The sequence below is a fragment of the Seriola aureovittata genome, chromosome 10, assembly GCF_021018895.1.
Source record: "Seriola aureovittata isolate HTS-2021-v1 ecotype China chromosome 10, ASM2101889v1, whole genome shotgun sequence".
NCBI lineage: Eukaryota > Metazoa > Chordata > Actinopteri > Carangiformes > Carangidae > Seriola > Seriola aureovittata.
In genome coordinates this window covers 15,562,666-15,578,791 of record NC_079373.1, presented here as the reverse complement: position 1 = coordinate 15,578,791, position 16,126 = coordinate 15,562,666, and the positions used below count along the sequence as shown (strand labels likewise).

At 39.3% G+C, this 16,126-nt stretch overlaps 2 protein-coding genes across 5 annotated transcripts; one reads left to right on the top strand and one right to left on the bottom strand.

Moving 5' to 3' along the window:
• Positions 1-1,583: 1,583 nt before the first annotated feature.
• Positions 1,584-13,323, bottom strand: terb1 (telomere repeat binding bouquet formation protein 1). Of its 3 annotated transcripts, XM_056387539.1 has the most exons (21): positions 13,194-13,323; positions 11,759-11,811; positions 11,498-11,608; positions 11,149-11,280; positions 10,491-10,622; positions 10,340-10,400; positions 10,062-10,180; positions 9,767-9,895; positions 9,511-9,663; positions 9,284-9,415; positions 8,948-9,073; positions 7,958-8,100; positions 7,515-7,870; positions 7,352-7,422; positions 7,137-7,214; positions 6,582-6,815; positions 5,324-5,404; positions 4,861-4,926; positions 3,634-3,716; positions 2,220-2,375; positions 1,584-2,120 (listed from the first exon to the last, which is right to left on the bottom strand). In XM_056387539.1, exons 2-21 carry the CDS (start codon positions 11,793-11,795, stop codon positions 2,088-2,090), a joined length of 2,433 nt encoding a protein of 810 aa, XP_056243514.1. In that variant the 5' UTR covers positions 11,796-11,811; positions 13,194-13,323; the 3' UTR covers positions 1,584-2,087. The 3 variants fall into 3 exon arrangements, with proteins under 3 accessions (XP_056243514.1, XP_056243513.1, XP_056243515.1); XM_056387538.1 differs by lacking the exon at positions 13,194-13,323 and having other exon boundaries at positions 11,759-12,371; XM_056387540.1 differs by lacking the exons at positions 7,958-8,100; positions 13,194-13,323 and having other exon boundaries at positions 7,515-7,545; positions 11,759-12,371.
• On the top strand, positions 12,403-16,022 carry pdp2 (putative pyruvate dehydrogenase phosphatase isoenzyme 2). 2 transcript variants are annotated; one of them, XM_056387541.1, is made up of 9 exons: positions 12,403-12,524; positions 12,941-13,072; positions 13,218-13,400; positions 13,585-13,704; positions 13,800-14,086; positions 14,179-14,284; positions 14,364-14,600; positions 14,697-14,996; positions 15,146-16,022. In XM_056387541.1, exons 2-9 carry the CDS (start codon positions 12,992-12,994, stop codon positions 15,419-15,421), a joined length of 1,590 nt encoding a protein of 529 aa, XP_056243516.1. In that variant the 5' UTR covers positions 12,403-12,524; positions 12,941-12,991; the 3' UTR covers positions 15,422-16,022. The 2 variants fall into 2 exon arrangements, with proteins under 2 accessions (XP_056243516.1, XP_056243517.1); XM_056387542.1 differs by lacking the exon at positions 12,403-12,524 and adding an exon at positions 12,551-12,767.
• Positions 16,023-16,126: the final 104 nt, after the last annotated feature.

The following is a 16,126-nucleotide window of genomic DNA, read 5'->3' as shown; positions in this document are numbered from 1 at the left end:
GAATGTGACCTGGCTGGCCTCAAACAAGTGGTGCCGAGCAGGGATCTGTTAAATGAGCATATTGGAGCAATTGGGGCTTTTTCCATTATAGAGCACGTTCAACAACATGATAGTACATGTATGGGACACAGTGTACACATGGAAATCAAATTCCAGCCAACACAGCACAGATCATGTAAGAGAGACGGAGCCTTCTCACAGTCTCATGGGAGAGAGGACGAGAGAGGAGGGAGGAGGAGGGGGAGAGAGACGAGGCCACATTCTTTCCAGAGGAAGGAGGTTTTCGGGGGGCCTGGGTCAAAAGTCTTGAGCGTGACTGCTTTGCAGTCCATGAGAAATCTGCTCCTCACATGCCTCTCCCACCACACTCCCTCTGCCCTCACTGGCTTGCTATCCCAACATTTTGACAAAGTAGTTAGTGGACTGGTATGAAAGGCCACTTCTTCCTGTCTAAAAATGAAACTTGAAACTAACCACTGACTTTGCCAATGTGACAGGAAGAGTACTTAACGATTCTGCAGTGTCATCAAGATGTAATGTGGAGCTGCTGACAATATAGAAAATATTTAATCTATACTAGAAGATCATTATGTCTTATCCAGTTCCATAATCCATAATCATATGAAGTCCCACTTCCAAACCCATTTTCCCTTGTCAGTCACACCTAACTTTAAAAGACTACGCCTCAGAACATGGTAAACGGGTAAGTCCCATGGTTTTGGCAACACACCGATGAGTCCCCATGGAAAGGGAGAGGCACTCTTTAGACAGTGATCTCAGTCAAGCTTGCCTTTGGTAAAGCATACAGTTAGCTCCTTCTCAATGCACACCGAGAATAGATAAGCAGCACGATTTGCACTATTTGTGATTCCTGTCATACCAGAGGTTTTCAGCTCAATAAACAATGTTGATTTCCTGTCCTCTCTACAGACTCTGATGGCCAAAGCACAAAACCAAAGAAAACAGAACTTGGTATTTGCTTCTGTGACAGTAGATGTCAAGGAAGTAACAAAAATATGATTTTTAAGGCTTTTTTAAGTATTTTTGTTTCATTTTTTGATCATTCTTCTATTTTAGCCCTAAAAGTATCTTCTTGATGAAAATAAAATGCAAAAAAACGTATCAAACTCAAATGCAAATGAACTACACCTCTCACTTTATAGTACAGTATGCTCTGGTGTATATGTGCTGAAATGGACAACCCTTTTTCAAGGATTCCTTAGGTAAAATCACCTGACCATACTGTACCCATTTCTGCTGGAATATATTCTCAGATATTTTGACTATTTAAAACTTTTAGCTTTATCTGTATCTTTGAAAATTAAGGCTCGATATCATCAAAAGTTTTGTATAAATCTGAACAGCCTAAAAAAGAGTTATATAGGATTGGTAGAATTTTTTTTCTCCAGAATGTTAAGTGCTGGGCCTTTTAACTGCCACAACCCATGAAAACATTGTGCAATTGCAATCGAATCTGGCAGATGCACACCACATGTGACAACACATTGGTCCTGCACAATGTCGGGTGATTCATCAAGCAGTGGTGCTACAGCAAAACAAGGACTTCACTAAAATGGGCTAGGCTCAAAGGATACACATTTAATTCACTCAGAATCTGGCACAATTCACCCTGACAAAAAGTCCCAGTCATTTCTGATTTAGTCTCAATTAACACTTTATACTATTAACATACACATTATAAATAGTGTTCGCAGCCACATTTCAATCAGTTTCTGAAAGTCTGTTTGCATGAATCAAGTACAACAAGGTATATCATAGAGGAGATACTGACAGATAAAGTTAAGAACTCAAACCCTGTTTTTGTTTTAATATATAACAAAAAGAAACAATTAACAATATCTGTCAAAACACTAACGACTGCTGCAGAAACTATTTTTTAAGACAGTGCAACAATATAAAAAGTACTAAAAATCTAATAAATACTAGGAGTGCAAGAACATGGAGTGTGTAGAACTTTAAATAAATAAGTTTTGGAAAAGACAGAATGAAAGCATCTTAGATATTTCAAAGCTGTTGATTTCCAGCGGGACAATATTAATGGTCTGCCCAGGATCTCAGGACTAGGATTATGCACAGGCAACATCCTGGGTTTTACCTCTCTGAAGACAAACACAAGAAGAGAAAGTAAGGCAGTTAATGTCAATACATTTTGACAGTTATCAACAACAACCTTATTTCAAGATTTTTTCAATTTTTACCATTAGCTGCCTGTATTTCTTTGCCAGGGCAACATTGGTACGTCCAGGTTGGAAGGGATATGACCACAAGATGGAGTTCCAAGAGAAGCCAAATGTCTTCACTCCGCTCAGTAGGTAGCGTACCTCCTCAAGGCTAAAGTCCTTCCTCTTCCTTCTCTAAGATTTATAATGAGAATGACAGAAAAGACTAAACTTTGAGTAAAGATCAGACAGTTGGTCAGACGGACAGGAGAGCATGAATTATGCAACAAGTCATGTACAAGGATTTACATCATTAAGTATAATGCCTGTACCTCTTCTGTGTAGTTTAGCCTTTCACAAGCTACCTGATTGCCAAATTGTGATTGTGCAGAGTAAAACAGTATGTGTTTTAACTGTTAATGCCTTTTCCACTGACACATGGCCTTGTTACTAAAGCTCTGCTGAAATAGAATTATAAAATAGAAAATAAATGAAATAGGATGAAATGTGCATGTAAAACATCTGTCTTGCATTTAGTTATTCCAATTGAAAACAATCCACCCAGGCTGCTTGTGTTACTAATGTTATTAGATTCTACTGGTGGTTTTGCACATTTCAGTCCATTAACTACAAATGGTATAAATTAGTCCCAACCATCCTGCAAAGTATGTCCTACAGATTTTATTTGAACTCCCACACTTCAGGAAGCATTTGGTCTCAACTTACTTCAATAAGCAATGAAACTCAACTGTCTGACACTTATGGCACACTGTGTAATCTCTATATGTGTCAAAGTTCCATTACAATTACATGATAGTAGAACTGCAGGGGTTGTTTTGAAAGTGTGTGTTAAGATTTTGCGGCTGATGGTCAACTTTTTGTAATAGAAGGGCTGCCAAAATTAATATTATCATTTTCCGGTTCTACATAAATAAATAAATGCAGCCAGTTCTTTACTGTGCATTTCAATTTTCATATTATTCTGAAATTAAGAGAAACCTTTGCCTGGCATTGTACGTAGAGGAACTTAGTCTTGACTACTGCCTGTAAACTACACACATTTTGTAAATAATTGGTTAAACTTGCAATTAACAGATTCATTAAAAAAATCCACTATTAACATTACTTTGACCTTTTTTGACCTTCTGACCCTTTACCTTAAGTAATGGATGCAAACTGCAGAAATGACCCATGCACTGCGTGAATAATACAGCATCCTTGGTTTTTTATGTTTTTTTTCAGTTTAGTAAATTACAGACAAAAATCTTTTTTTCCTTTGTGCAATGGGTTAGATTTGACTTTAAATCAATTTTGCATCTCAGTATTACTGTTTGCAGTGTGTAGGCACGGATATGACGAAGCAGTGTTGGAGTGAAAATTGATGCAAACCTGGCAGGCCATATAAATATCAACACGTACACTTTTGACAGAAAACATTCTCTCAAACTCTTACAGTAGAACAGTGATCTGTGCTAGTCCTCTGCTCATCATCAAGAACATGCTGTCCACCTTTATTACCTCCTCTTCTCCCTGTAGCTGAAACATACAAAAGTCTGCATTTGTGTGTGTAAGTGTGAAAAAGAGGGGATCTGGTTTCACAACTTATTCTGTTACTCAACATCACATCACCTGACCTGACTTAATACACAAAGAGACAATGTCTCTTTTCACTCTTACCCAACTCCTCATTGGAGTAATATTACATTGCCTTTAACGGCTAATACAGTTGACGTACAAACAACAATACAGAAAGAGAAGAATGTGTGATGAATGAAGAACAGGCAAGACAAGAGAAGAAACAGGACAACATTAAGATAGAAAGAAGTATATTATGGGAGGAGGAGAAAGATGGAAAAAACAGATGAACTGGACAGAGAAAGAATGAAAATGTGGACTGTGCAATGGAAGAAAAACTATTTTAAGTGTGGACTCACAACTTGAGCATTGGAAAATGCATTTGGCTGAGTGGTATAAAGATACAATAAATCTCCTGCCTGACAGCACAGAAAAACTTTACTCCACACCAGCGCCTCTACATCCATATTGCAACACTATAGCAACTTTTTGGCAACAGAAAGTCTGACTGAGATCGTGTGAATTGCCAGCATTGGAAAATGGTAGGAGAAAAAGGACATGGATGGAAATACAACCATAAAATACAGTATATACTTTACAGTGTAGTGATAGTAATGCAAATACACAACATGCAAAATCATAAGGTGGAACACGTTAAAATTCCTCTCCATTCACTTTCAATGTAACTGACATAACACAACAGCATCGGAACACACCCTTTGAATCTTTCTTTTCTCTCTTTCACTCACACACACAGACACACACACACACACACACACACACACACACACAGACACATACACACACACAGTGTTATACAGAGTGTGAAACAGCTTAATACAGCTGTGTTGCTCTGGCCTGCACTGTGAGAACACTGGCTGCAGTTCAACATTCCTTCTGCTCTTTGGTTTGTCTGCTGCCAAGAACACACTGCTGAGGACAGCTCCCACCACAGGCTCTCAATCATAACATTCACACATCACAATCTACTGTAAACACCCATATCTGCTATCACATGTTTACCTTCAGGAAGATGCTGCCTTTCTGAATATGACAAATATAAAGGACAACACTACATGCTGTTGTGATAATATCACATACATACCAGTTTTGTTATAGGAAGTGAATGTCTCCTTTTTAGCTCCTCTGTGCAGTGGAGTCAAAGTGATGCCTATGATTTGGGGAAGAAGACAACACCCAAATAACATACTTGAAGAATATTGTACATGTTACACCAAGCTTACATCTGAATAATATCAGGAAACTTGCAAGTACTCAAATCACATTTCTCAATCACACTTTCAGGAATCTAAACAGACAGATAAACTGCTTTCTGCATTCGTGTTATGTCTTGACTTTGTTCCTTAGTTTAGTTCTGTCAGACAGACTTGGTCTGCATGGTTGAAACGACATTTTGTATGTCTTGTGCATTGATTTTTTTACTTTCATGCTATATTAAAAAAAAAAGATGATTTATTGTTGTTTGTTTAGATCTAGTTAGGCTCATCCCCCACAGTCTTTTGAGACACTTGTGTTAAGAACTATATAAAAATTAAGTTGCTTCTTACCATTGTGTTCCTTCGAGTGGTGTGCTGGCAGGGACCTCTTGCATTTCCCTTGTCCTTTTCTTATGGGAGTCAGGGAGACCTCTTTCACAGTGGAGAACAAATCAGACATTTTATAGCAGTAGTTTAAGACAACAATGTGTGCTTTTTAATGAGGTTATTAAAATGACAGATATGAAGTAATGGTCAAAGAAAATAAACCTGATTGTTCCATAAAAACAGTTGGAACCACAGCTACACTCATGACGAATGCTTACTGTCTGAAAGATTCGCTCATGTATAATCAACTCCACACGGTTCTCATATATTCAGTGGTGATTAAAGTTTTTTACTTTCATCTTGACTTAGGTAGTGCATTAGACTGAGGTAGTGCAAGATAAAGATAAGATAAAGTGTAGAGGATGTTACTACTCCCAATATTTTATAAATACAATCTTTTAATGCTGTCAAGAAATGAAAGCATGCATTTAGCACAAGAACCATTATTCAGTGTATCTATGAAGAAGTACACATAGGGAGCAAAGTCTGAAATGTATCCCACACACATATTTTCCTGTCAAATGTAGTAATATTCAGCCCATGTTGCAGTAGCAGGTTAGCCAATGCTAGCCTTATAAGGTTATAGTGAGTGGGGTAAGAAAATGTAGAATTTGAACTGTCAAAAGAAAACACACAGGTGCCTGGTGATTATGAGAGCCCACAAGGACATTTTGACTATATCAGAGAGATCACATTGAGTTTTAACTGTGAGGAAATTTGTGTCTATTCCAATATTTTACTTTGAGTATACATGATACAAAGCACGTTTAACCAATTTTAAACGATGACGGATGCAAAGTAAGACACTCATTATCAACTAGACTTGAAAAAAACTGATATGTGTTTAATAAAACATACAAAAGGGTAATTCACAGAAGCTGTAGGACCTTGCAGTGATGAATCAAGTGACATCTTAATCAATACAGTAGATTCATTTTATTTTACTTGGTTAGTTATCTGCCCTTGTTTGGTGATGAAGTGGTTGTTTTAAATAACAAATCGATTGACCTAATATTACATTTTAATGTGAGAAAAATCATCTACAATAAACTAAAATGTGAAGTACAAAACATCTAAAAGACTTGTGTTTTACTGTTGTGCTTTACGGGAACCATGAGTGCAGCTGGAATGTGCTCTTTGACCAATCAGATTGTGAGAGTGGAACTACACCATTGGCTGGAAGTGGTTTTACTGTGTAAATTCAAATGCTGAAGCCTCTTACCGCTCCAGTATTCTTTGCCTCTTTGTGGCTCTGTTGCTGACACTCTCTTAGAGTTCTGACTTGTCAGCTCCACAGTGTTGTCCTGGTCCTCTCTCCTAAGAAGGCTGCAGTGACGAGTTCTGAATTGCTGTGTGGCCGCCTGGAGAGCCTTGTGCATTTCACAGCTGTGAGGGCAGGAGCTTTGAAGAGATGCAAAGGTGCGGCTGGTCACTTTCTCAAAAGGCAACACACAGCCTGAAGGAGAGAGAGGAGATGCGAGGAATAAATATAAGATCCATTGCTGACTTCCTTCACATTGATCAGTTGAGCTCAGAAGTATGAATAGAATTATGATCCCAAGCTTCTCCAGTAAGCTTGGACATGTAAAGGACAATAAGAAACACATATTGTATTTAAAATGTATGCACCTAGTTTGATATAATTCTGAAGATGGGTGTTGACAATTTGTCAAAATACAATGTAGTAAAGGCAAAACATCTGTTTTAACTCTCAACAGCTATTTCATAAAACAAGATGGAAAGTATTTTTCTGAGGTGTAGCTTCATGTTCTCTTACCTGCACACCGGGGATGAGCAAGTGATTGTTCCTTGGCTGTGATTTTCACGACCTTACTCATCTCCTGATCCAGTAACTCTAAACATAAAAACATAGTAGTTGAAAAACCATGGTATAACCACACATCTACAGAAAGCTAAATTAAAGCAAATAAATAAGTTATTATGACAGCATGTTTAAGACATGAAGCAGTGACCTTCCTCTTGAGCTCTTACCTTCTTCATCAGTACATTTAATTTCTTTTGGTACGCTGTGCCTCACTGGTCTTGGAGGCTTAAACAACTGTCTAAACCAAAAAACAAAAACAGAAGAAAAAGTAATTATGAAAGACACCATTTCATTGAATTTTTCTGATACAGAACAACTAACGCTACTAACCTGTTTGCTGTATGTGGCTCTCTGCCTCCCTCTAGTGACCGTACATGAAAAGATATTAGGGATCTTGAGCCCTTGCATACTGAACAACACTCAGGCTTTCCGCTGTTTTCAGCCATGTTCTTTGGTTCACTGTCATCTTGCTTCATGATCACCTTTCTAATAGTTTGGAGTTTAATGCTGTTCTCACACTCGGCTTCTATATGTCTGTGAGTGCTAGTCTGTCTATATGCTGTGGGGATGGTTTTAAAGCTCTTCTTATGCTGCAGAGGTAGAGTTAAGGCTGGAGACAGAGATGGTAAAACTAGTCCTTCAGCTGAAGTTGATAAGTCTTTATCTTCCTGGTCCTCCTCAGCCTCCTAAAGATGTACATTAACACACATTACATGCATGCATACTGTACATGCTGATTAAACTGCAGTAATTAGGGTGAATGCATGTTTAACCTTTGCCTGTTTCTTTTCTAGCAGGTCAATCCTGTGCAGCAACTCCCTGGCTGAGCTCCTGAAGCTTTCCATGTTTGTAAGGGACTCAGTGATTTCATCTTCCGCATGTCTTGCGGTCAGATCAGGCCCTCCAAAGGTCATGGCTTCACAGGCAAAGACAAACAAGTTAAACTCCCTATTCTGTATTCAACCCACAAATGATTAAATCTTTCATTCTCTCTGTTCATTTGATTTAACTTTCACTCTCAGAAAAGTAGAGGAAATCTACTGACCTAATTAAAACACAACAGAGTTAAGTGAAGGGAATATAGACACTGCTCTAACACACATATTCCACACAAACAGGGTTAGAGAAGAAATGAACCCTGGTCACTGCCTCAACTTCACTTCATTGATCCACCCTGAACCCAGAGTTCCATTTAATGCTTTCAACAGTATCTGTAATTTATCCGTAATACGCAAGAGTTAGAAAGCTCATTTAAATTATTTAATGTTTCAAAAGTTAAATTCAATCTGGCTGACAATCCTTGTAAATGGGGGGAGGGAGAAAAAGTTTGTATGGCAATGGTTCAAATTATGAGCCTGTATTAACTAACAGCGCTAATTAACAATATCACCTTGAATCTATAATAATTACAATATGTCCTTAAAGTTAGCCAATGTAGCAATTTAACCTCACTTGCCTCAGTATTGTTTTTTACCAGCAGATATCACTGAAGCTGTGTTTACTGTAGCTTTGTTTGAAATGATCAAGTGATACAGTTTGGGATTTTTCAATGGGATTTAGAGTCTAGTATGAATTTTCTTCCATCACAGTGGCCCACCGTTGTATAAAGTGCTGCAGGAAACCCAGCAACCCACCTTTAAGTGCATGGCTATGGTAAATTCAAAGGTCTATGCCCTTCAGTTTAGAGTCCCATCTTAAATGATAAAACTACAATCATTGTAACATAGCTGCATTATGATACAAACAAAATTGCCTTGACTTACTAGCCTGTTTGCAGGTCTGCAATATGAATGTCGCAGTCTTCCTAACCTCTTCACTTTTGTCCTCTGCAAGTAAAGTTATGATAAGGGGCAGTCCTCCACACTGCACCAACTGGGACTGGTGCTCCTCTAGAGACAGGAAGAAACACTGTTGTGATAAATATTTGGGTAGCATAAATGACAAAATCAAGTCATGTTGTACTCTTAAGGGAGGGAAGACTGTTGAAGACTGTAGCAGTGGGTAACAGTTTCTAAAATGTTTAAAATATGAAGTGGAAACATACTCCAACACTACCAGAAAATATTACACTGAAAAAGCAAACTATAGTGCAGTCTCACCAGAGGCCTCAGTGCAGTGGCCCAGGGTAAGTAAAACTGAGAGCCTGTCCTCAGGGTCCAGGTATGGGCTTGCCAGCAGGGAGAAGAGATGGGAAACTATGCCATACTGAGCCAGACCTGAAGCCAGAGCAGCTAAAGAGAATAGAATGTCAATGGAGAAGGAAATAATGTGGCTGTTTGCGTTAACTCTTACTGAGCATGTGTTCGTGTGAGAGGGCAATACGCACAGTTATCAGTAACACAAGCTGACAGGGTCTTGGATATAGTGACAGAAAGTTGGTAAGACGACAATCTCACATCTGCCATAGACGCAAGACGAACCAGTGAAAGAGTGAGAGTTTCCAAACCCCCTGAGGCAGAAAAACTCTCCTGAACACAGGCTGCAGAATCAAATAAGTGACATTTTAAGCAATTTAACCGTTTGGATTTTAGTTTCAATTTAAATGTCTTACCTAAACATAAAAAATCAAAGGTTTCACTTACAGTTGTTGGAAACTGTCATTGATATGAAGGAACATATTGATTGAAAAATCTCTATGCGTTGGAGAGCAATCTGCTGAAGCCAGATTTTTATGATGGGAAAAGCTGCCACGCAAATATGCTGACCCTCTTCTGCAAGACAAAAAGAGCAATAACTGGTTTTGTTCTTACTCTAAAGATACTCCAAAATGCAGTATCCTATGGTTCAACTTGAATGTAGAGGCCAGGATGACAAGGGCATCAATGTTTTACATATTAAACTGCTATGTACAAGGCACAAATAGACAGATGACATTACCATTCTGAGGATTGTTGACACATCCACAGAGAGCATTAGACACAGATGTCCAGAGTTGGTAGGTGTGCGTAGCATTAGCTACAACTGAAGTAGCATCTGTAGAAAGGGGGAAAGTGGACCTGCAAAAAAAAAAAAAGTTATAATAATAATAATAATATATATATATATATATATATATAAAAATGTGTATGTAGGTGCTTATTTGAGTTGGTTTATTATCATAAAATCTTCAGAATACCTATGTGAGACTGATACCTAGCTACATCATTGAAGAGTACCTGAAGAGGTCCAGTAAAATATCCAAGCAGCCAGTGGTTTGGGCTAAAGTCTGTCCTAATTCTGCAATAGCACAGACACAAGGGCACATAAATTAGACAGCCAATCCAGCAGGAGTAATTCTTTATGTCAGCTAAGGTGCCTTGATCTTACTGTTGTTGGCTACCAACACAGACAGCAAATAGACAGACACTCTCTTCTGTGTCAGTGGGATGTCATCTTTCATCAATGAACCAGCAAAGTCTGCAAATGTCTCCTTTCTGCACAGAGAATTCTTGCAATACACTGCCAGAAAGAAGATAAATAGTATGTTACCAGTCCGTAAAACTTGCATTTGAAAATACAACATTACACAGGCTTGTTATAGACTTCTCAAATAAATTACACACATGCTGCATCTCAATTCAGTGCCCACATTGCAAATCTGAATATGTCTTAACAGGGTATTAAAGCTGTCCTGCATGTCCTTTGAAGTTTTAAGTATCCCACAACCTATAGATAAATGGAAAGGATTAACATAAACAAAGGGGGTACAGAGTTTGCAATTACTGTCTTATTTATTCCAACGTCCAAGTTCTTTACTGTGCCACTTTGTCAGCTATTTAAGAGCAATTATCTGCCTGTAAACCAATTTTCAACTTTACAAGTTGACAAAGTCAAAGTCCCTGTACAGCTGGACTGTTTCATTTGGGAAGAATGTGTACATTCATCATAGGTTTCAAACGGTGCAAAGAACACGATTTCTTGGACTACATCTTTCACAAGTTACACTCCTGAATTGAGATTGTGCCACTATCACAGACATGCTTACCATTGGCCTCTACCAGTGTACCAAGCGTAAAGAGTGCAGCCTCCTTAACATCTGAATGAACAATACTGGATTTGGAGAGGTTATACACAAATGCCACGCCTCCCATTTCTCTCAGCAGGTCAACATTATCCTCTGAAATAATGAAAATTTTAAATTGAACATACAGTTGAAAGTTATCATGTCAAAATGTTATGCTGATTGTTTAAATGCATCCTTGACTTCAATGATTACTTCCCAAACAACAAATCTGAGTGACTGATTGTAGACCGGTTTGTAGATGGTTAGTGTGTGTGTGTATATATAATGGTCAAGGCAAGGTATGTGTCTATCATTAATGATTCACTATTACCTCTCTTTTCACAGATTGAGTGAATGGTGAGAAGAGCTTGTTTCTGTAAATCAGGACATTTCATCTGAAATTTCAGACACTCAAGCAGCAAGCTGAGATCTGTCTTTATGGCTGAAAGCAGTGATGAAATAAGTGAGGCCTTGTTAATCAACAGACAGACATGCATTTGTAAATGTACTACATAATGTTACATTATCTACAGCCATATACAAATACTTAAACGAAATGTGCATAGGTAGAGTTAGCAACAACGTCACTTACTATTGAGGCTCTTGTTGCAAGTTCCTGTCTTATCCATTTCACTGTTTTTCCCTCTGTGGTTTCAAAGCCATTAGCAAAGATTAAATGTCACTCAAGTAACAGTGTGGCTAACTTAATAGTATAAGAGTATAATCTCTTGTTCCTCAACTCAATACTATTTTTTAATTAGCTGCCTAGCTAACCTAGCTAAAATATCAAGCTAATGTTTACATTGGCGTAACCTTCCACTCTTTCAGATTACAGTGTTTTCTCAAGCAAATGCCCAAACTTTTGCTGTATCGGTAGCTAACCCCCAATTCTAACTGAACAAAGTAAGTTAGAGTGACCAAATATCAACTTCAGCCAACGTTAACGTCTGCGTTTGTCTTCCAGGAATCACTGTTGGTGACGGATCATCGCCACTTTACGTTACCATAGAAACAAACACGGTGTACCCAATCTTGTGTAGATTTAGATGCAAAAGCGCAACAATTGTCATTGACCAATATTCCCCAAATTTCTAGCTATCAAACAGACAAACAAATATTCTTTTTAATTCTTAAGTTATGAGTTGGACCACTGAATATTATGTGACTTTAAGTCAAAGATCGTCTATTTAGTTTGCTCCTACAATCTTTTTCCCCTCCGAAATGCGACCAGCGAATACTACAACAGCGCATCTGTTGGCGTTGACAACGTTATAACGTCAGACGTTGTCGCGCACGTCGACGTTACGTATGGAGTTGATGTTTGACGGTCGACATTGATTCATTCGTAAATTTACTAAGTACGTATGAGTTTGATTAATTATTGGTTTATTCGGTGAATTAAACATACGCACCAAATCAATCTGTGATTAGCCGTTTAACTCAAATACCGGTTTTGGTATAGCGGAAGCACCTAATATGTGAAACGTTAACGGAGCTAGCCAGCTAGCAAGCTAACTTTACGTTCTATGTGTAAGGTAGTCAACTTAGCGGTATATAAATAGGTTGCACCTATTGACAACACGGAAATTTCATAAGAAGAGGTATGCTGTTTGGTATTGGTATAACGTTATAGCACAGTAGTTATGGTGTTAATTTGAAGCTGGCGAACACAACATCTAGCTTGCTATCTAATTACGCCAGTTCCTTAATTGTCAGGTGTTTTCACAGGAATCGCGCTGGTATGATCGTAACCTTATTCATTCCTTTTACATAGAATCGGGGTGATTAAGCTGCACAACTCCCTGCCGACAGCGTTGCATTAGACATGTCTGGGCGTGTGTACGCCAGCATCCTCCAAAGAGCTTCAAGCTACACATTGACACTTTCTTCCAGTACCCCATTCCAGGTTTGTATCCTGACTGACCTCTTGGTTAACTCAGGCTATTATATTTTTATATTCAGCTTTATTTACATTGTAGTATATTGTAATGTTGTCATCCTTCTTGTTTTTCATTCAGTATGCCCACCTTGTAATGTTTCCCTCTTCTCAGCCTCGACCAGCCAACATTTGTCACTTCTCATCCTGGGGTGCCTTCAGATCAGACCACTTGTGCTCCAGAAGTGACGAGTCAGGAAATTGGTCTCAAAGAGGGCGACATCTGTCAACTCGTCAGGATCTAGACTTCCAGCTCAGCCGGGTCCAAATCAACAGTATTCTGCGATCTAATGAACAGGTAATAGCATAGTGTCTCTTCTCAGGATGAGGAAGAAAATGACACTCTAAAAATACATGTTGGATATCAAACCCTACAGTATGTAAGCACGTTAATGCGGTAGGAGCAGGGTGAAAAAGCTTGTTGTTTCTACACATTTATAAGTTAAAATGTATAACAACTAATCCTGTAATATTTGTTTCAGATTGTGAGTGTGCCAGAGTTTGATGGCAGGGGACTGAGTGGTGTCAGAAAATTTGAGAGTAACCAGTTAGCTGCTAACACACCTAATGAGGACCGTCGCAGTGCAGCCACCTGCCTACAGGTATGCATTTTCTCTGCTCTTTCAGTACATCCATTTCCCTACTTTTCTCCCTTTTTTTGGTAAAATTTAATTCAGTTTTCTCTTATTTTTTCTAGACAAAGGGTATGCTCTTTGGAGTGTTTGATGGCCATGGGGGTTGGGCATGTGCCCAGGCTGTCAGTGAGCGACTGCTGTATTACATAGCTACTGCAATGATGCCAAAGCAAAGCCTGGAAGAGCTTGAGAAGTGCATGGAGCATGGCAAACCTGTTCCTCCCATTTTGAAGTGGTACAAACACCATGCAGACTTCAACTATCGCGAATCTGCTTCACTTTACATTGACCACCTCAGAGTTTTCTGGCAGGAATTACTAGACAGTGAGGAACATGGTGAAGGCATGATGTAAGTATGCCTGAATTTCCATATACATATATCTACATGGTGTTGCTTTTTCTTTTACATACTGTGACTCCATCATCTGCCTTTTCTTTTAGCCCTCTGGATGCTCTGGAATGTGCTTTCAAACGGCTCGACGCTGACATCTCTTTGGAGGCTCAAGTCCCTCTTTCCAATGACCTGATGAAAAGCACAGCCATCCAGGTAATAAGATAAACCTTCCTTTCCTACTTCAGTGTGTTCAAGGTTACACAATGTCGATACACATACATCATTTGTTTAGGTGGCGTTCGCTGGTTGCACTGCCTGCGTGGCTCATATTGGCACAGATGGGATCCACGTGGCGAATACCGGTGACTGCCGAGCCGTATTGGGAGTGCGAGAGGAGGATGGTTCATGGAGTGCTTTACCTCTATCCCAGGACCATAACTCACAGAACCAGGCTGAAGTGGAGCGAATCAAAGCCCAGCACCCACCCTCAGAGAGAGACACAGTGGTCACAGATGACAGACTGCTCGGGGTGAGAAGTTTTCGACTTTACAGGCTCTGTACAATGAGTTGACAGTTACGTTTTACCAAAAAAGTCACTGGGCCTAAACTTTTATTGTGCTGTCAGGTTCTGATGCCCCTGCGTGCATTTGGTGACGTGAGATTCAAGTGGAGCTGTGAGTTGCAGCAGAGCATTTTAGCCAGCCTGGAATCTGGAGTGGATCTCGACTCTCTCAACTTGTACCAGTACACTCCACCTAACTACCTAACGCCACCCTACCTAGATGTAACACCCGAGATAATGTATCACAGGCTCAGACCTCAGGACCGCTTCCTGATCCTCGGCACTGACGGGCTGTGGGATGAACTAAGTAGTGACGAGGCTGTACGACTGGTGGGAGAGCACCTGAGTGGGATTCACCTACAGGTTTGTGTGCAGTGAAAGTGACGTGTTGTTCTTCCCCTGATTCACAGCACACTACTTTTATATAAACCACGACTGAAATTTTCTCGTGTTTTTATTCTGTAAACTGATCTTGTAAAAAATGCTTTCATACTGTTCTCCCTGTTTCTCAGGCTCCAGTTTCTCCATCTGAGAGGCAACTGAAATTGGGTCAAATGCATGAACTCTTACTGAAACGTCAGGCCCGTGCCTCTCCTCCCCTTGACACCAACAGTGCCACCCACCTCATCAGACATGCTCTCGGCACAGGGGAGTATGGAGAACTATGCCAGGAGAGACTGGCCTCTATGCTCGCTCTGCCAGAGGACCTGGCTCGAATGTACAGGGACGATATCACAGCTACTGTGGTGTATCTGAACTCTGACCTGGCCAGACCTCACCACAGGTAACAGAACGGTTTTTTATACAGAGCTGGACAATGATAGCAATTTGGGAGACAAAAGGTAATCATTAAAACCTGTTACATAAATTGATTTCCAAATATTATAAAAGGAGGGATGGTTTTCAGCGCTGTATTGTACTCAAATACCTTGAAATCACTATTCCATAGATTTAACTTAGGGTTACATACTCGTATTTGCAGCATCAGGTCAAAATACACATTTCTGTGCAGAAAAAAACATTTAGTCCTTCAGTGTATTCATGCTGGACATTTTAAAGACACCTAAGTTACAAGTCAAAAGTGGAAATGTTGAGAGAAAATACAAGGCTGCAGAATAATGCACACACTCACTTTGTTCCTTGTCTGTGTATTTGTGTCTCTTTGTCTCGCACTTTGTTTTAGACAGTCCATCTTGATTTCTTTCCTGTTTACCTCTACATAAGCTGTGAAGGATATTTTTAATTGGTGGGATTGCTGTGAAAGCAACCCCACTATATGTTCGTCTCGTCTCCGATTTTGTTTGTTTTTCTTCTGCTCACTTTTTTGGCACCTAACTAGAGTGTACAGATAGTGTTGAATTATCTTAATAAATTTGATTTGGTTTATAATTGTTGTCTTTCTTGATAATGCACTAATTTACTGTATGATTTTGATGCTTTATTGCTAATTTTTCTAACTGTCTTATAAGGTGTCCTTTAGTGCTTTGAAAGGC